This window comes from Channa argus, chromosome 21, assembly GCF_033026475.1.
Source record: "Channa argus isolate prfri chromosome 21, Channa argus male v1.0, whole genome shotgun sequence".
NCBI classification, from domain to species: Eukaryota; Metazoa; Chordata; class Actinopteri; order Anabantiformes; family Channidae; genus Channa; species Channa argus.
In genome coordinates, this window is record NC_090217.1 from 5,190,614 (window position 1) to 5,206,879 (window position 16,266).

The window sequence follows — 16,266 nt, forward strand, 5'->3', positions numbered from 1 at the left end:
TAATGAACTGACAAGCTGGGCATAGGCTGCCTATTAATGAATAAATAATATAGGTGGTAAATAACTAAGTACATTCACTCAACACAATCTCCTGAACTATTTCCATTCAGGGTTATTTTTACTTCACTATATGGTATTTTTATTTTACAGCTTCTTCTTCTGCAGATCGAAAAACTTAGTAAAAATCTTCAATTTATTATCAAACAATACAGTGGATAAAACCATGTCTGTATAGTGACAGATGTTTGTCCTGTTTCATTTCTTTATTTCATACATTTGTAATAATTTTTTACCTTTGTTATTCTACAGTTCTACAACTCTGATATAGACGTGTCTGTTCAAGTTCAGTGCTGTTTCTGGGACATTGTTTTTTTACTAGAGTACTTTGTACTTAAATCCTAAAGCATGTAATTTAAAATGAATTGTATTTTTAAAGAATAATTGAATAATATTTTGTAAGGCATGTTTTTGCACTTTTGCTTTAGTATTGCCTTTGTATACTTTTACCACCTCTGGTACATTTAGCAGCCTCATCTAAAAAGATATGTGAAGGTGGAAACTCTTTAAAAACATTAAAAGTGTGTAAAGATTATTATCGTTATAATGATGATGAGATTGAGGCCAGGACCTTACTGGACGTTACTGACCTTTTAACAGCCCAATCAAACACACTGCCCCGGGTAACTGGGGTCATGGTGTGTGTGTGCGCGCGCGCGTCCCCCCACTCCTCCCCTTTCTTTCTCTCTCTCTCTCTCTCTCTCTCTCTCTCTCTCTCTCTCTCTGGCTGAGCTGCGGCAGCGTCCAGCCGGTGGTGAATCACATCAGCCCGGCGGGCGGCGCATTGCTACCTGGTTGCTCCTGGACGCCTTTACTCAGAGAGTTGGAGAAGTGCACTGGACTTCCTGGTCCGGGACCATGGGCATTTTCTGCTCCACTGTGGCCGGGATAGCAGCCGCGGCGACGTGACCGAGCAGGAGCCGTCGATTTGGGAGCCAGGTGAGCCTTTGGTGAGTTAGAGTAGCGGCCGTGGGTGCTGAAGTTGTCGGGCAACCGAAATGCGGCTCGGTGAATGACGACGACGACTCATTAACGGACGCTTTTCAAAGTGTAACGAAACATGGCGCCGCGGAGTTTTGCACTTTGTCGTGCTTTTGAGTGAAATTGTTCTTACATTATGTCGTTTGTGGGAGAGGGTACATTGTGTTTTAGTACTGTAAACTTTGTGCTTATTTGTATACACTGAGGCCTTCCGACCCATTCCCAGCTGTACCGAGTTACTACATTGAGAGGCTTCCGGTATCAGGTTACAAAATAAGAGTTTTACTCACATCAGCGAGGATGGTTTGGTCCTGTGGAGTCTGCGGGGCTTCAAGACGTCGTGTTTGGATCGAATGACAAACTGTTCATCCTCGAAAATATGCAATATCCACGGCTTATGTCAGGGGTAACAAATATAGACCCGGGGCATGAGCTTCAATTTTTACTTTGTTGTTGAACACAAACTTCTGCACGATTCTTCATATCTCAGCTGTAGCTAAGACACACGAGACTTGTGTGAATAATAAATATTCCATTTTAGCATTCGTCCCTACTGTAGTGTGGCAGAGGACCAGCAAACCCATTTTACCGGCACCACATTAACAGGAAACAAGGGAATTGTTACACCTGACTTTGGATACAAATCAAAACTTTCATTGATTTTCTTTTGTCTGACAATATTTGAAAACAAACAAGTTAATAATAATGATATTAATAGGAATAATAATAATAATAGGAATGATTAATATTAATAACTGCAAAACAATAAAAAAATTAATGAAGACACATTGATCCATAGCGGAAGCAAACTTCTGAACCCAGTATGAAAGTAGAGAATTTTGCTTTGTGTCTTTCACTTTCTAAAAACAAATAATACTGGTTAAAAACGGGAACATTTGCAAAAATGTCTTTTTCTTTTTTTCTTTCTATATGGGCGAAGGGAACATTAAAGGAGCTTTTACTTTAATGAACATTTATACGTGTTTTCTTCAGTACAGACCAGAGGTTGTGTTTTGAATGTGCCATCGCTTCAATTCCGGTCGCATTTCTGTTGTTTACTGTAACGTCGTCCCTCCATCCCTGGCTCCCTTCACTCCCACCCCCAGGCTGTCTCCCGCAACGGGATCAATGCGGCCGTAGAACCAATCCACGGCCTCCCATTGGCTGTAACCGGGTGCAGCGAGGCTTATGATTGGTTCTTATCGGCTGTCACTCAGTTTGATGAGCTCAGCGCTGCAGCTGCTGCATTTTGTAGCGTTTAAACTCCTTTCGTTTAAAGGCTGCAACGCAATGTGGACCTAATAGAAACGGATGTGGGGAATGTTCAATTTCAAAATAAAAGCGTGTGTTGGAACGCAAAGTACTCTAATATTTATAAATAGATGAATTTACTGAACAGTGAAACTCTACCCATGTAGTGAATAATTGTATCAGACATGGAGGAAACAATTTTGTGTAAACAAGCATACATTATTATTAATATTATTTTGTTTACACTTATAATAATGTTGCATTGACTCTACTGCAGAATGATGCCCCCTGAATTAAGGAAAAAGATTTTAAAGAGTAAAACACAAAGCCAATTTGACAGATATTTTAAGTATGGAATCTCTATCAATTATAAGTAAGTTCCATAAAATAAAAGCGTGTTTTAATTTTGGAAATCTTGGTAGGAAGCTGCGTGCTTAAGTGTTGCACACTTGACGATACTGTGCTTTTGAATACTTCCTGTCCCGCTTCAGGATAATACGGCTTAGAAGTCAGACAGGGGCTTTACAGCTTGGAAACACATGGCATGTGTGGTAGAATACTTACTACTGTCACCAAAATTAGTTCTGTGACCACCCCCCAAACCTTGTAAAGTGTAGTCCAGATGCAGGACTGGAGTGCTAAATGAAGTGAGTTGATTTAAACCTGCAGTTCTTTCCAGTATGTGTGCATTGGTTTTCCTTCACCGGCTGATGTCTGGTGTTCAGTGTCAGGCTGCTATGAGATGAACAGCATGTCAGGATGTGTTGGGGTCAGAGTATTCGCTTTATCAGCTTTTATTTTGAGCTATTGTGTCACTGCTGCTGAGTTGCTCTTCTGGGATCAGCCCTTTCCCAGCTCTGATGCAAAACACAGAAGGTGGAAGCGACATTCCTGGGAACGGCAAGTCCTGTCTCAATACTTCTAATACTACTATTTGTACAATGTATAAAATAATTATACAAACAGTAAATATATATGCAGTCATTGGTCTTTTAGATTAAGGATAGAAAATCTAAATTTGCATCTAATATCAATTAAGTCTATTTATTGAGAAACATTTTATCTGTACTGAATTTAAATAAAAATCCCTGTCTGCCACTTTGAGTGTGATGAAGGTGTCAGACAGATCAGAGTCAGAGACCATCCTCTACACCACTGGCACCACACTTCAGTGGAGTAGAAAGCGCTTTGTTGAAGCATTTTGAGGTTAAAGGTCTGATACTTCTTCATGCCCCCCTGGTTCCAGTACACCACTGTGAACACTTGCCCTTATTACACAAACCTCCTGCTAACTTTATACACAGTTGCTGCACCTTGTGGTATTTTAAAGCCCGTGAAAGCCAGGGCACATTTTCACCCTAATTATACTTAACTGCATTTAACTCAATATTCCTTTATTGTTAAAGCTCTTATTTTTACGTTTACACCATCAAAAGATGCTTTTCATTGCATTAACAGATGCGCTTTTTATTCAAATACTGTGGTGTTTGATTTATGTTTTCTCTCAAGAACAGTCTTAAAACCGAGTCTGTTCAATTTTAACTAAGTTTAAAGAGAAAATAAATAAGCAAATCCTCACATTGACAGTTTCAGTTTGAACTAACTGAACCATTAACTGTTTCAGTGCTAGTTGTCATAATTGGCCAAAATGTGTTACTAAAATAAATTCAAATTGAGGATTTCCACAGAACAATCTGTTAATAAATGTCCATCTGTTGATTTTGACCAAAGCACAATTTATTTGTACACAGAATTGTAGTTCTCCGTTTTTTATTTTTATTAGCAGAAACTCTTACTTCTTTCTCTTTTCAGTGTGCTGTCCTGCAACAAATAGCTGCCCATTGGGTATAAACAAAACTAGCTTTCCTATACTAACATTAATTTAACCATCATGCTCAAATTTGGTAAAGAACATAAAATGTGTGACTGATGCACAAAAAGGTCCTCTGTGTCGAGTTGAAGGCTGCTGTTGGATGTGTGGCTCAGTGACAGAGAGGAAATGGAAAATCCTGGCTGTCGTCAGGGTCAACAACCACAGATTAGTTCGTGTCCTCCTTCAGTTCCCTCTTTGTCTCGGTTACAGCATCTGCAGAGCATCTCCACAAATGATCAAATGAGCCTGCGTGCGTGTGTGTTTTTGTTTATTGAAAAGGCCTTTTATTTGCCAGGCTGCACAATATCAGGAGACTACCTAAACTCAGAAGTAGTTTTTGTCCAAATGAATTTCTTTAACATAGCAACACGTCACTAGACTTTACTAAATCACTTTCTTTTCTCACCATTTACAGTGTGTTTCCATGGGTTTTTTTGTGTTTTGTATGTGTAACTGGCATACAAAACAATGTAAAGCAGCAAACCATTAAGATTTAAAAAGCTGGAACCACATAGTGTAATACTCTTAATCACTTTCTTGCCATGAGAATGAAAAGATTTATGCCACTCGCATGTCTGCATGGTAAGTATGAAGAGAATAGGCTGTGGCTTCATATTTACAGTACCTACATGAGAGTGACTTCTCGTGTAACTCTAGTCAGAAAGAAATAAGGATCTGTTCCAAACTAATTCTTTAAAAAAAAAGGGCAACGAAAGTCTTGCGTCTTGTTTTGTGAAACATGCTGAAATGTAATAAAAAATGCAATACAGTGCAGTGGAGCCCGGCTATCCTAAGTCAGGCAGCCCACCCACATATCAGATACAGTCTACACACACAGACCCACAAGCGCAGTCTCTGCATTCCCCCACTGCTGTCCAGGGTTTGGCACTGAGCTGCTGCTGCTACCCGTTTTTTTTGGCGCTTGATCCCTGCTGGCTCAGACCACAGCTCCCTCTTTTAATGCCCAGCTTCAGAGCAGCAACACAGCGCCAGATGCTGAGCTGCCCTCTGGCCTTTCTCAGTGTCTATGTGTGTGAGAGAGAACCGCACTGGCTCCTGAACCTGCATCAGATGTAACTAACCTCATGTCCAACAAACACACACTAGTGTATGGCCAATGTGGGTTTAAAAAGGCCAATAGAGATGATTTGGGATAAATCCGCCACCAGCCGCCTGTTTTCTGTTGTGAGGCTCTGATGTCAGTGTGGACTGTTTTCATTTTAGTGGGCAGTTAATACACTTCAGAGAGATGAAACCAGTCTGAGGTTACATGGTTACCCTTTAACACGCGATAACATCAGTTACACATCCCTGACAGCTGCTGGCCTGCTGAGTTTACAGCACCAGAACAAAAGAGTTCTTGTTCAGGAGTAACGTTGAGATTTCACTTATGCAACTTCTTAACTGCCATTGATTTTTAGATTGAAGCTGCGGATATTGAGTGTTTTACTGCAGCCCTGTCTCTGAGAAATGACTTTTATTTCAGTGAATTAGCAGCAGGAAATGTAATTCCGGCTAAATTATGTTTTTTATTAACATCACGAGGAGGTTATTAAGTTATGTGTTCTTGGAAAATAATAGTTTTACTGTACTGCAGATGAGGATTCCTTTGGTGGACCTGGCGGAGCATCTAACAGCTAAAGAGCTAAATGGAGCCAGAAAGAGAAGGAATATTAAGTCCATGGACTGAACGATGACTCCAAATTAGTGCTAATACTGCTGTGTCTGCGGGGAGTTGTAAATGAGGAAGAATTTGCTTCTCCAGAGGTGTATTTACAGTTTGTTGTGCTGCCTCAAAGTAGCATTCAAATAATTGCAGGTTAATTGATTTTGTGACCATTCAAACATACCTGAAGGATTTGCAATTACGGTCCGGTCTCTAATTGGTTAGCTGTGATTATGTAAATGTAATATGAGTCTGCGGTTAGTTATTACTTTCACTTTTAATCAGCTATGCCATATTTGTTTATATAGCCCAACATGGTATGTTCTGAAGGCTTTACAATTCTTAGACCCTTGATTCCAGGATGAAAAAAAAAACACATTTATTTCTTTTTTAAATATGGTTTTAGTTATTCAGAATTGCTAAATATTGTAATGTGCTTGATAAATGCCATGAAAGATTAATCTTTCATGGCATACTGAAATCAGTTTCAGTACATTTCTGATGTCAGCACATTTCATAGCTTGTACTTAAGATATGGCAGCATCCTCAAAGTGAACAATCGACTGTATTTCACGTAAAGAACCTAGATTATTTTCTGACTGTGAGCATTCATCCTGTCATTCGAACCCAGACCTTCTGACCTCAAAACGGGTTCAGGCTTTGAGCTGACCTCAGGTCCTCACTGATACTGTGCTTGTGTGTAGAATGCAGCTTTAGTTTTAACTGTCTGTTGTCCCAGCTCAGGCCACAGGTGGACATATGGTGGCTCTAATCCCAGATCACAGCCTTGCAGAAGCGGTCTGATATGTCACTTCCTGTCTTCTTACACATCTTCTAGCCTTCTAAAGTGGCTGAAGGAAGAGTTTTAGGTAATTGTTCAACCCCAATTCAAAAGAAGTTGGAACAATGCGTAAAACACAAATAAAAACAAAATGCAATGATCTGCAGATCTCATCAACCCATCTTTTATTCATAATAGAACATAAACAACATATCAAATGTTGAAACTGAGACATTTTACCATTTCATGAAATATTCATAATGTTCATATTAGCTTATTTTGTATTTGATGGCAGCAACACATCTCAAAAAAGTTGGAAGAGAGGCAACAAAAGGCTGGAAAAGTAATTGCCACAAGTCAAAACAAATGGAGAAGAATTTGGCTAATTGGCAACAGGTCAGAAACATGACTGATTATAAAAGGAGCATTTTAAAGATGGGCAGAGGTTCACCGATCTGTGAGAAACTTCAGAAAAATGTTCCTAAACGCAAAATTGCAAATATCCCACCATCTATAGTATATACATATCATCAAAAGAATCGGGATGAATCTTCCAAACATCTCTTTCTGTGAACAAAGTTTAAGGTGGAATCCACAAATGTAAGTTAAAGCTGTATCATGCAAAGAAGAAGCCATATGTGAACACGATCCAGAAACGCTCCAGTGTTCTCTGGGACAAAACTCATTTAAGGCAAAATGCAAAACTGTTCTGTGGTCAGATGAATCAAAATTTGAAATTGTTCTTTGGACTAAAGAGCAGAAGGACCGTCCAGCTTCTTTTTAGTTGAAAGTTCAAAAGCCAAATCTACAGTTCAAATGCTGAAATGTACAACCTGTTCCAACTATTTTTAGATGTGTTGCTGCCATCAAATTCAAAATTAGCTAATATTTTCCATTAAATGGTAAAATGTCCCAATTTGAACATCCAGTGTGTTGTTTATGTTCTATTGTGAATAAAATATGGGCTGATGAGATTTGCAAATTATTGCACTCTCTTTTTATTTATGATTTGCACATCACCACAACTTGTTTTTGAAATAGGGAGCCCTAAGGATCGAGTTTTCTGTAGCTCATGTGCCTTACATAAACTTAAACATAATAAATAAATAAAAAAAGTACATCAAGTACATATAGTGCAGACCATTTACCATGTACAGTATGTTGTTAGGGACGGGCTGATTAGATGTGTTTACCTCAGCATTTACATCCAAATGTTGCTCTCAGCCCTCTTTAAACTGCATCCACTTTCCATCTACTGCTACACTTTAATTCTGCTAAATGGTTTCCAAACCATCCAAACCCAACTGTAAATTCAGTGTAAATGATAATGATGGAGATAACAATGCCCAGAAGGCAGCATCATCCCTCTTTCCCCCATCTTTAGAGTGAATGAATCTCTGTTTGCTGCTCTGCTGCTTATTTGTGATTCCCTCTGCTGCTGAAACATTCTGCTGACCTGTGCTGGTTTTACTCGCAGCCCTGGAGGATCCTGGATCCTCGGGCATCTGCAGTAGTCGTGCTTATGGCAACGTGGGGGCTCCTTCATTTCTACATCACCTGCATCACCCCCCCTCCCCCCAACCACCATCTCTATTCATCTCATCGATCTGGTATTCTTCTCATCTGCATTGTAATCAAATTTCCTTACCACTTCCTGTTATCAAATCACCATTATTTAGTCAAAGGACCAGAGTTTTTTGGATAGATGTGAGTGTGACAGTTATAGTAAAATATTAAAAATATAAGTTTTTAATTTTATGAAATGTCCTTTATTACTTTGTATGTCCTCGTTTTGTCTTTGTAACCTCCTCTAGCTTCTTTGAGTACCCTTTTAGCTTATGACACAATTTTTCAAGGTCTCCCAGATTGCTTTGTTGTCTGCCATGTAAAGCCTCATCAAATGTATCCACAGGTTTACAATGATATTTACACAGGTTTACAATGAAAAGCCTGGCCACTGGGAAGGCCATGGTTAAACATTCACCTTATTCTTTTTAAACTGTTTTCTTTGGATTGTTTGTCTATTTGAAGAATCCACTCCCTCTTCTCCTTCAGCTTTTTGACTGATGGTGGGAGGCTTTGCCTCCTGTGATATTGGGCTGCATTTATTCTTCCTTCCACTTAATGCAGAGCTTCACTTCCTAATGCTGGCAAACAGCCTTAAAACATCAGCAAGCCTCCACCATATTTGACTGTGGGACGCACATTTTAACTTTGGTCTCATAAGACCACACAATCTTGTTTTCTCTTGGTAAACTGTTTAACTAATTAATTGATCATCCACATTGGTTTCCAGTCAACATTATGCAGGCAGTTGTTTCATTTAGATTATTCAGAGTATGAATAGTAATGTGTTGTTAATAACTTTTAGCCTCAAATATTGTTTTGTCAAAAGAAAGAGTTCTTTGTTTTTTTTTAACTACTTAGTAAGGAAGGGTCTCCGGTTCTGCCTATGGAGTAGTGATGTATATTTTCTTTGGCTTACTCTTCAGGTCATGAGTGCCTCTAGGAAAGACCCACTGGAGAATAACCTCACCTGTCCAAAGCACCGCCCTACCTGGGCCTCACCCTGCTCCCCACCCCTGGACTCCCACAATGAGTAAGTTTTTTTTTTTTTTTTTTTTTTTTTTTTTTTTTTACACCTTATATTCCTGTACAACAGCTGTCAGATGCCTCTTAGCTTGATAGTAAGTAGCACAGCATCAAACCCAATGAAAAAACTGGGACAAAGCATTTCTAATATTGTTAGTAGAACAATGCATATCAGTAATTGTGCAAAGAGGAGGACTTCTGGGTGGAGCTGACTCCTAAGAAAGCCACTGTTGCTGACTGCGATGCATCGAGATACAAGCGAACCTCCTTGGGCCTTTGTATCTTATGAATTATTAATGAAACTGTAACTTTATAAGTCAGCTCCAACACACAATCTAATTTTGTCCTGGTATGTTTTTGCATTCTAACCTGCTCAGACACTTGCAGCGTTTTAGGTGAATGCTGCAACATCAGAGTTGTGTTTTAGAGTCAGTATTAGCAGCTTAGGACGGTTTGTTCATTGCAGTAGCTTCAGCTTCAGGGGTTGTTGTTGTTTGACTTGTTTGTAGTTTGTACTTTTGTAGAGAATTAAAGTTTTATTATTCTTGTGGGTTTAGAAGATATTAAGCCTTCTAAGATTCTATCACTAGCAATCAGAGAGTTGCAAATGTAAAGGTTTGGGGGAAAGTATTCTTAAAAGAAGTGTATTATTGCACAGAAATATTAAATATTGTACATATATGTTTGAGAACACACTCTCCTTCCTCATCCCACCCAATGAGAGGAGTAGATGTTGTAACCCTTTCTCTCTTCATCACTTATCATTTTCACTGCAAAGCATGATGGGAGGGCAGATGTAGCAGGATGTGAACTCCATCAGCTCAGTCTACAGTAAATCTGTGTCTGTGTGTGTGAGTGAGACTTTAATGGAACAACCTCACATATTGGTTCAGTGTAGGTCAGAGGCCAGATAACAGTATATTCGGTTAACGTCTGCTACGTTCATAAACGTGTGTAACGTCACAGACTGCACAAGAGCAACTAATCATTTCTACTACACAGGTTGCATCCTGTGTTCTGCTGTGCGCTAGATAGGATAATACGAAGCAAGTTTTTATCATGATATTATCCTAATATTATGCTATGATTGGTTAAACCTATGCAAAATCACACACTAAATAATTAAATTAGTGTTTTATGACTTGCAATGTATTGTTATGCGTACAAAGAAATATTTAAATTACAATCTGTATGGAATCCCTTCTTTGGAAAATGAAAATTGCATAATAAATTTTAATACTGAATAACTGATGATCCTTTGCTACTATAAAACCTATGGATAAAATAAGCTATCATGGTGTCTAACGGACTGGTTTTAGACCTGAATCAATCCAGCATACTTTACATCAGTAAGGGGAAACTGTGGCACAGGAGGCAGAGCGGATGTCCATCAACCCCACAGTTATTGGTTCGATCACATGTCGAAGTGTCCTTGAACAAGACACTGAACCCCAACTTATTTGGTCCCGGTGAGCATTGGCCAGCTGTTTAGCAGCTCCCCCATCGGTGTATGTGTGCGTCTCTGTGTGTGTGTGTGTGTGTGTGTGTGTGTGTGAAGAAGAAGCAGTGTAAAGCACTTTGAGTACCAGTAGGTATATCACTGTAAGATCATTTACCATTTACATCCCGAAATGCTTAGCCTGAAGTATTGTGACCTAGCACATTCATCTCAACAGATGCATGTCTTAAAGTGATTTAATTTCATATCTTGCCAACTATATTTACCTACTGAGATATAGTAACTTTCTTGAAAATTCAACTGAGAAATACAAATTTTAAGTGTATCTCACTTTAAAACTAATGCCTTTGTAACACTGTACATATTAGTATAAGGATGGGTGTCACTGTTGCTTTAACTACCTGTTGCTGTTCCCTAATAATAGAGGGTGGCAGAGTTGATGAGCATAATCTTATTGTCATTCTCTTGCTTGTAGGTCTACTGTGGAATTATACATATTTTACTCTTGGTGCTTTAGGAAATGCAATGATGAATAAGTGAACTCACAGTTCATTCATTCACTTGAATATGCTTAGAAAATGTAATCACCTGACAGATTTCTGTGCTCTTTGATGTCACTGCTGCACATTTTACAGCTCTGCCCCCCACACAGTGCTTCTTGATTTCTTTGCAGTGTAGCTCACCACTCAGATAAGAATTAAATGGGAGCCAACATTTCCTCCTGTGTGCGCTGTTAACTCACTCCGTGCTGCTTGTGTCTCCAGTGTTTTTCTGCTCAAAGCTGTAAGGCTACATCTCCGTATGCCACAGGGCTGGGACTGGGTTACCGGGGCAACCCCAGCACATGTGGGGCCTTTACTAGAAGGCAATTGGATTAAGCGGGCGCTGCCGAAGGGGGAGTGCTGAGAGGTTTAACCTGATTACTGCCTTTGCCTTTGCAAAGTATTCCAACCGAGCATATGCACAAACAGGTGTGGGTGAGTGTTGAAGTTAGGTAGTAGCTCTGATTGAGCCTGAGTGGTGAAAATGGAGCAAAAAACTCAGCAGTGGCTTATTAAAATAAAATAAGACGTCCTCAACATAGAATAAATCATACCACATAAATCAATATGAGAAAGACGAACAAGTGCTGAGATGTTATTTGTGACTGACCTCAAAATAAACAAAGACAGAAAGCCCAAGACGCAATCAGACTTAGTGCCGTTTTTGTTGACTTAATGTGACCTCAATGCGCTTTGTAAGCAGCCAGCACTGTGGGAGAAAGGCTTTTATGTGTTTCATTATTTATCCCAACCTTTGATAGACTCTCTCCCGCCTGGAGGTGGCTGACAGTGATATCCGGAGCTAATTACCTCTAAATACCCATCGACAACGTACACAACCAGCAAACACACACACACACACACACACACACACACACACACACACACACACACACACACACACACTGCCGCTGGCCAGAGCAGTTACCTTATCAAAACTCTTAACGAGAATGGATGACTCAGTCTGCATGGTGTGAATTTTAGTGGAGTTAAAAAAAAAATGACTAAAAAGGGAAAAAGCAGCAAAAGAAGGAACTGGACTTATGTTCAGCGGTAAATTTACTCTGTTGTGGGTTGATGCAGCTTCATTTCACATGCTGTGTCCTGAGAGCTCTCATAGTGAGGTTTGGAACAAACAGCTGGAAGGGCAGCGTTTAAAAAAAGAAACATTGTTGGTTCTATATGCAAGCAAACTCTTGATGAGAAGATTTCGAAGTAGTAGATCAAATACCAGTTTGGCACTGGGCAGTAAAGCATATTTGGCACAGTGGCCATGACACGGTACTGCAACTTCATCGTTCATCAATCATGTGATGTCCAACAATATGTTTTGCATTTTGGTAGTATTGTGACAGTCGAGCGGGATTTTATTGTCAGTCCTGGTGTTTGATGATATGATAACTTAAAGGAAGCCATCTCAAACAGCAGTCTATTCAGGCTTTGTTGTGAGTGTGGGCAGCTACTGCAGCTTTCAGTTTCTATAAGCTCTAATTGCACTTGGTGCAGTGCTTTTTATGAAATTGAGCAGAATGCAGCAGAGCAATAAATGCTTTTCCTTTAACTTAACTACACTCACAGGTGGAAAGGATGGCTGGAAATAAAATAGAAATGGTGTTTAGGTATACATAACCTGCATCCTGCCGATGCAGGATCTCAGGGAAAAAACCCAATTAGATATCCGTGATCTTCTGCTCTGTGTGATGTCCCTTCAGCCTCATGTGACGGAACAAATAATGTTATCTGTGAATGGGAGAAGCTGTCTGTCTAAATACCACACAGTCATTACACTGTATCTGTTAATGATAGACTGCAGATATGTCTCTCTGTACCAAAATGGCACCCAGTGGTATGCTCACAGACTGCTATTGTAAGAAATAAATGTAAAGCAGAGTGATAATAGTGGAAGGAAAGAAAACTGATGACAAATGGAGAAGAGACAGACACACACACACACACACACACAAGCTATGTAACATTTTATTGATGTATCCAAAATTGCTCTACAAACACTCTGACAGGCAGAGACTATCAGCAAAAACAGCTTGGCATTTTATATAAGCTAACTATGGAGAACTTCAGCTAAATGTTACTAGTAGCAACGAAATCTACAGGAATTACATTTTGCATGTGTGTAATATGTGTATGTTAAATAAAACAATAGCAAAGTAACAAACTGTAGCTGATGGATCGTAACAGTAAAATGCCCAGGTTCCTCAGAGATATTGTGGAGTAGAACTGCAAAAGCATTCCAAAAAGTCTAACATTCTGTTGGTACCTTCACAGACATACTAGCAAGTGTTGATGAATTGCTCACTCTTTTTAAGTGTGTTGTCTCAATTGGTTTATAAAACAAACAACTTCTACTCTATAATTAATTATTTATTGTCTCACATGAAAGCTTTGTAAGTCGGTCTTTACATATCCTGAACTCCAAAGTTTTGAGGGGCACTTCAATGCACCATGACCATGCAGACGTGGACTGTTGGGTGCAATCTGTTCCCTTGTCCTTCACCTATTCCAAGACATACACACCTCCTTCATCTGTCAGAGGAAGACTGATGTCATCATGTGGTGTGCTGGGCACACAGTGTCTGGGTGTGGTGCAGGATAATTATCTCTTCTTCAAAGCCTCATCTGGCCTCCATCTGCTGGACTCCAGCATGCGTAGCTTAGCCACAAAACACACAGCCAAGGCTTTTCAACTTACCATCCTGTTAGACCTGCAGTTTGTATTAAGTCGGCTGAGCATGCAGAATCTTTTCCCAGCTACAACCTGGTTTACGTCCATACAGTTGCACGTGATCACACCTGGGCGCTGCTCAACATCAAGCACCTACTTTCCCAGATAAGTTCTGTTGCAAAAGTTTGAGATCTCAGGATACCTCAGTTACAGTTCACGAGGAAAGAGAGAGTGTGAGACAGGAAATCGGCCAATCTCCACCTTGATGTTAATCATGCAGGGTACGTGACAGCTAATGGTGCTAATGTTTCACTGCAGAGCATGTCATTCTCCACGCAAGATAGTGCCTTTCCAAATAGCTCCTACCAGGCTGAAAATAACACCGTCTTATAGCTTTGGAGCCACTCTGCGTCCAGTACCACCCAGTGTGTGAGGGGGATGATGTGTGATGCTAAAAATGTGCAAAAAACGTCAGTAAATGACAACATAAATCGGGTTAAAAAGTACAGACAAGGTGAAAGGTTTACAGCTCATAATACTTTTTGCATTTTTCTCTTTGTGTATCTCCTGCATATGACTGTTGAAGTGCTGACACAATATACCATGAGACAGGTTTTGCAATTTGGTACTGATGTGACAGTTTAGAGGGATTTGATTGTCAGTCCTGGTGTTTGTGCAGTAAACAACGTTTACATCATAACCTGTGATGACTGTGGACTTACTTGATCGTTTGATATTTGATTGGCCAACACAGTGAGTTGCCAGATGAAAGTGTTGTAATGTGTTGACATAACACAAAAGTGGAGCCTGGTTCAGCTTTTTTTCCCCAAAACACCCAGTGCTTTTGCTGGAGTCCCTCCTGTTTGGGTCCCTGTTGAGCTCATTAAAATAAATGAGGAACCTGCAATTTTTTATGCAACATTAAAGAAAAGGTCTGACACTGTGGGAGATGCACTTACTTGCTTTTTGGTAGAGAGTTAGACGAGGAGATTGATCTTTATAGTTCTGCGGAAAATGATATTTAGCTAAGTGTAGCATGAAAATTAAAAACAAAAATTGCTGGGGGGCAGATTTTAGAGACTGCCCTGTAAAATATGACTCTGTATGACATTTGTACTATCAGGAGAAATTGGCTAAAGTGTTTTTCATTTCGGTGACATCTGGGTACTTGACCACATACACGTCATTACCTGGCATACATGACACTACATGACACTGGTGCTGCCACATGAAGGAAGCACAAAGTTGGCTAGCTGTTTTCCCCTGTACCCATTCTTTGTGCTAAGCTCCGCTAACTAGCTTTCATGGCTTCGCTGCATATTTGATGACCATATATGAGAGCAATATATTTTTCATATTCTGATGAAAATGTCTCCCAAAAACGTCAAACCGCTCTTTTTATAGTCTTAACATGGCTTTATTCAAGTTTTTCCAAGGGTTTTGTTGCACTTAAGTGTCTTTTATAATCTCGGTTTCATTTTTGAAGTTCATCTTAAGGACCTGAAATTGCAGATACAATTGTAAATAAGAATTAAAATGGCACAGAGGCATTTATGGGTTGGCTCTTGTTGATGTGTGTCAACCACTACTTTTAGCGTTTTTGTTTGTGTTTAATTGATACCCGCACCACATTTCTAACAGCACTTGAATGCAGCATTTGTTTTTGTTTTTATTTAATTTTTTCTTAAACCCTTAATCCCTGGAGTGATGACACTTCTCCTGGTGTGAAATGTGTCTGCTTACTTTACACAGGCTCCAGATAGTTGGAACCTCTCTTCCCGCAGAGTGACTCATGGCTAATTTCTAGTAAGGTTGGTATTTGTTTGTTTGGAAAGCACCCGAGGAAAGAGGACTCCAGTTTGCCTGCGTCACACAAGTGTGGCAGGTTTATTAGCCTGCCGTGCCTCTTCTACTTCAAAGACTAGTCACTTTGTGCTTGGTGTGAATTTGAACTACAATACGGCTTAAGGATTAAAATTAATCCAGACTTTATAACTGATGACATGCTGTTTTCATTAACGCCCCTGTGTCAGATCCACATCTAAGGTCTCCCACCGATAAACACATCTACCACAGTAGATGTGTTTAAATGGTCTTCGATTCTGTGCTGTCTACTCCCAGAAGCTTCTTACTGTAGTTGTTATGATGGCTGTTGTCTTTCTTATCCATAATTACATTTATTCTGCCCACTGCTTTATTTGCATGACAGCGATTTAATATAACTCCAAATTAGAGAGTGGGAGAAAATGGGATAATTTATGATAAAGGAATGATCGGATGAATTGAAAGCTTTTTCTGAGGATTACTGCTCATTTTATTTAAAACTAGATGAAACAGCTTTGAAAGATGGAAGCTGGAAATGGGCCTATTTTTATAAATGTGAG

At 39.6% G+C, this 16,266-nt stretch overlaps 1 protein-coding gene across 4 annotated transcripts in view; it reads left to right on the plus strand.

Moving 5' to 3' along the window:
- Nucleotides 1-790: 790 nt before the first annotated feature.
- Nucleotides 791-16,266, plus strand: part of usp6nl (USP6 N-terminal like) — a 71,397-nt gene continuing 55,921 nt past the window's right edge. The window contains exons 1-2 of one of the 4 annotated variants that reach the window (XM_067490547.1): nucleotides 791-1,007; nucleotides 9,102-9,208. In XM_067490547.1, the coding sequence (XP_067346648.1) occupies nucleotides 9,205-9,208 (4 nt within the window). In that variant the 5' untranslated portion in view covers nucleotides 791-1,007; nucleotides 9,102-9,204. Of the gene's footprint in view, nucleotides 1,008-2,807; nucleotides 2,937-8,214; nucleotides 8,240-9,101; nucleotides 9,209-16,266 lie in introns of those variants that run through there. The other 3 variants (XM_067490546.1, XM_067490550.1, XM_067490548.1) reach the window with 3 other exon arrangements.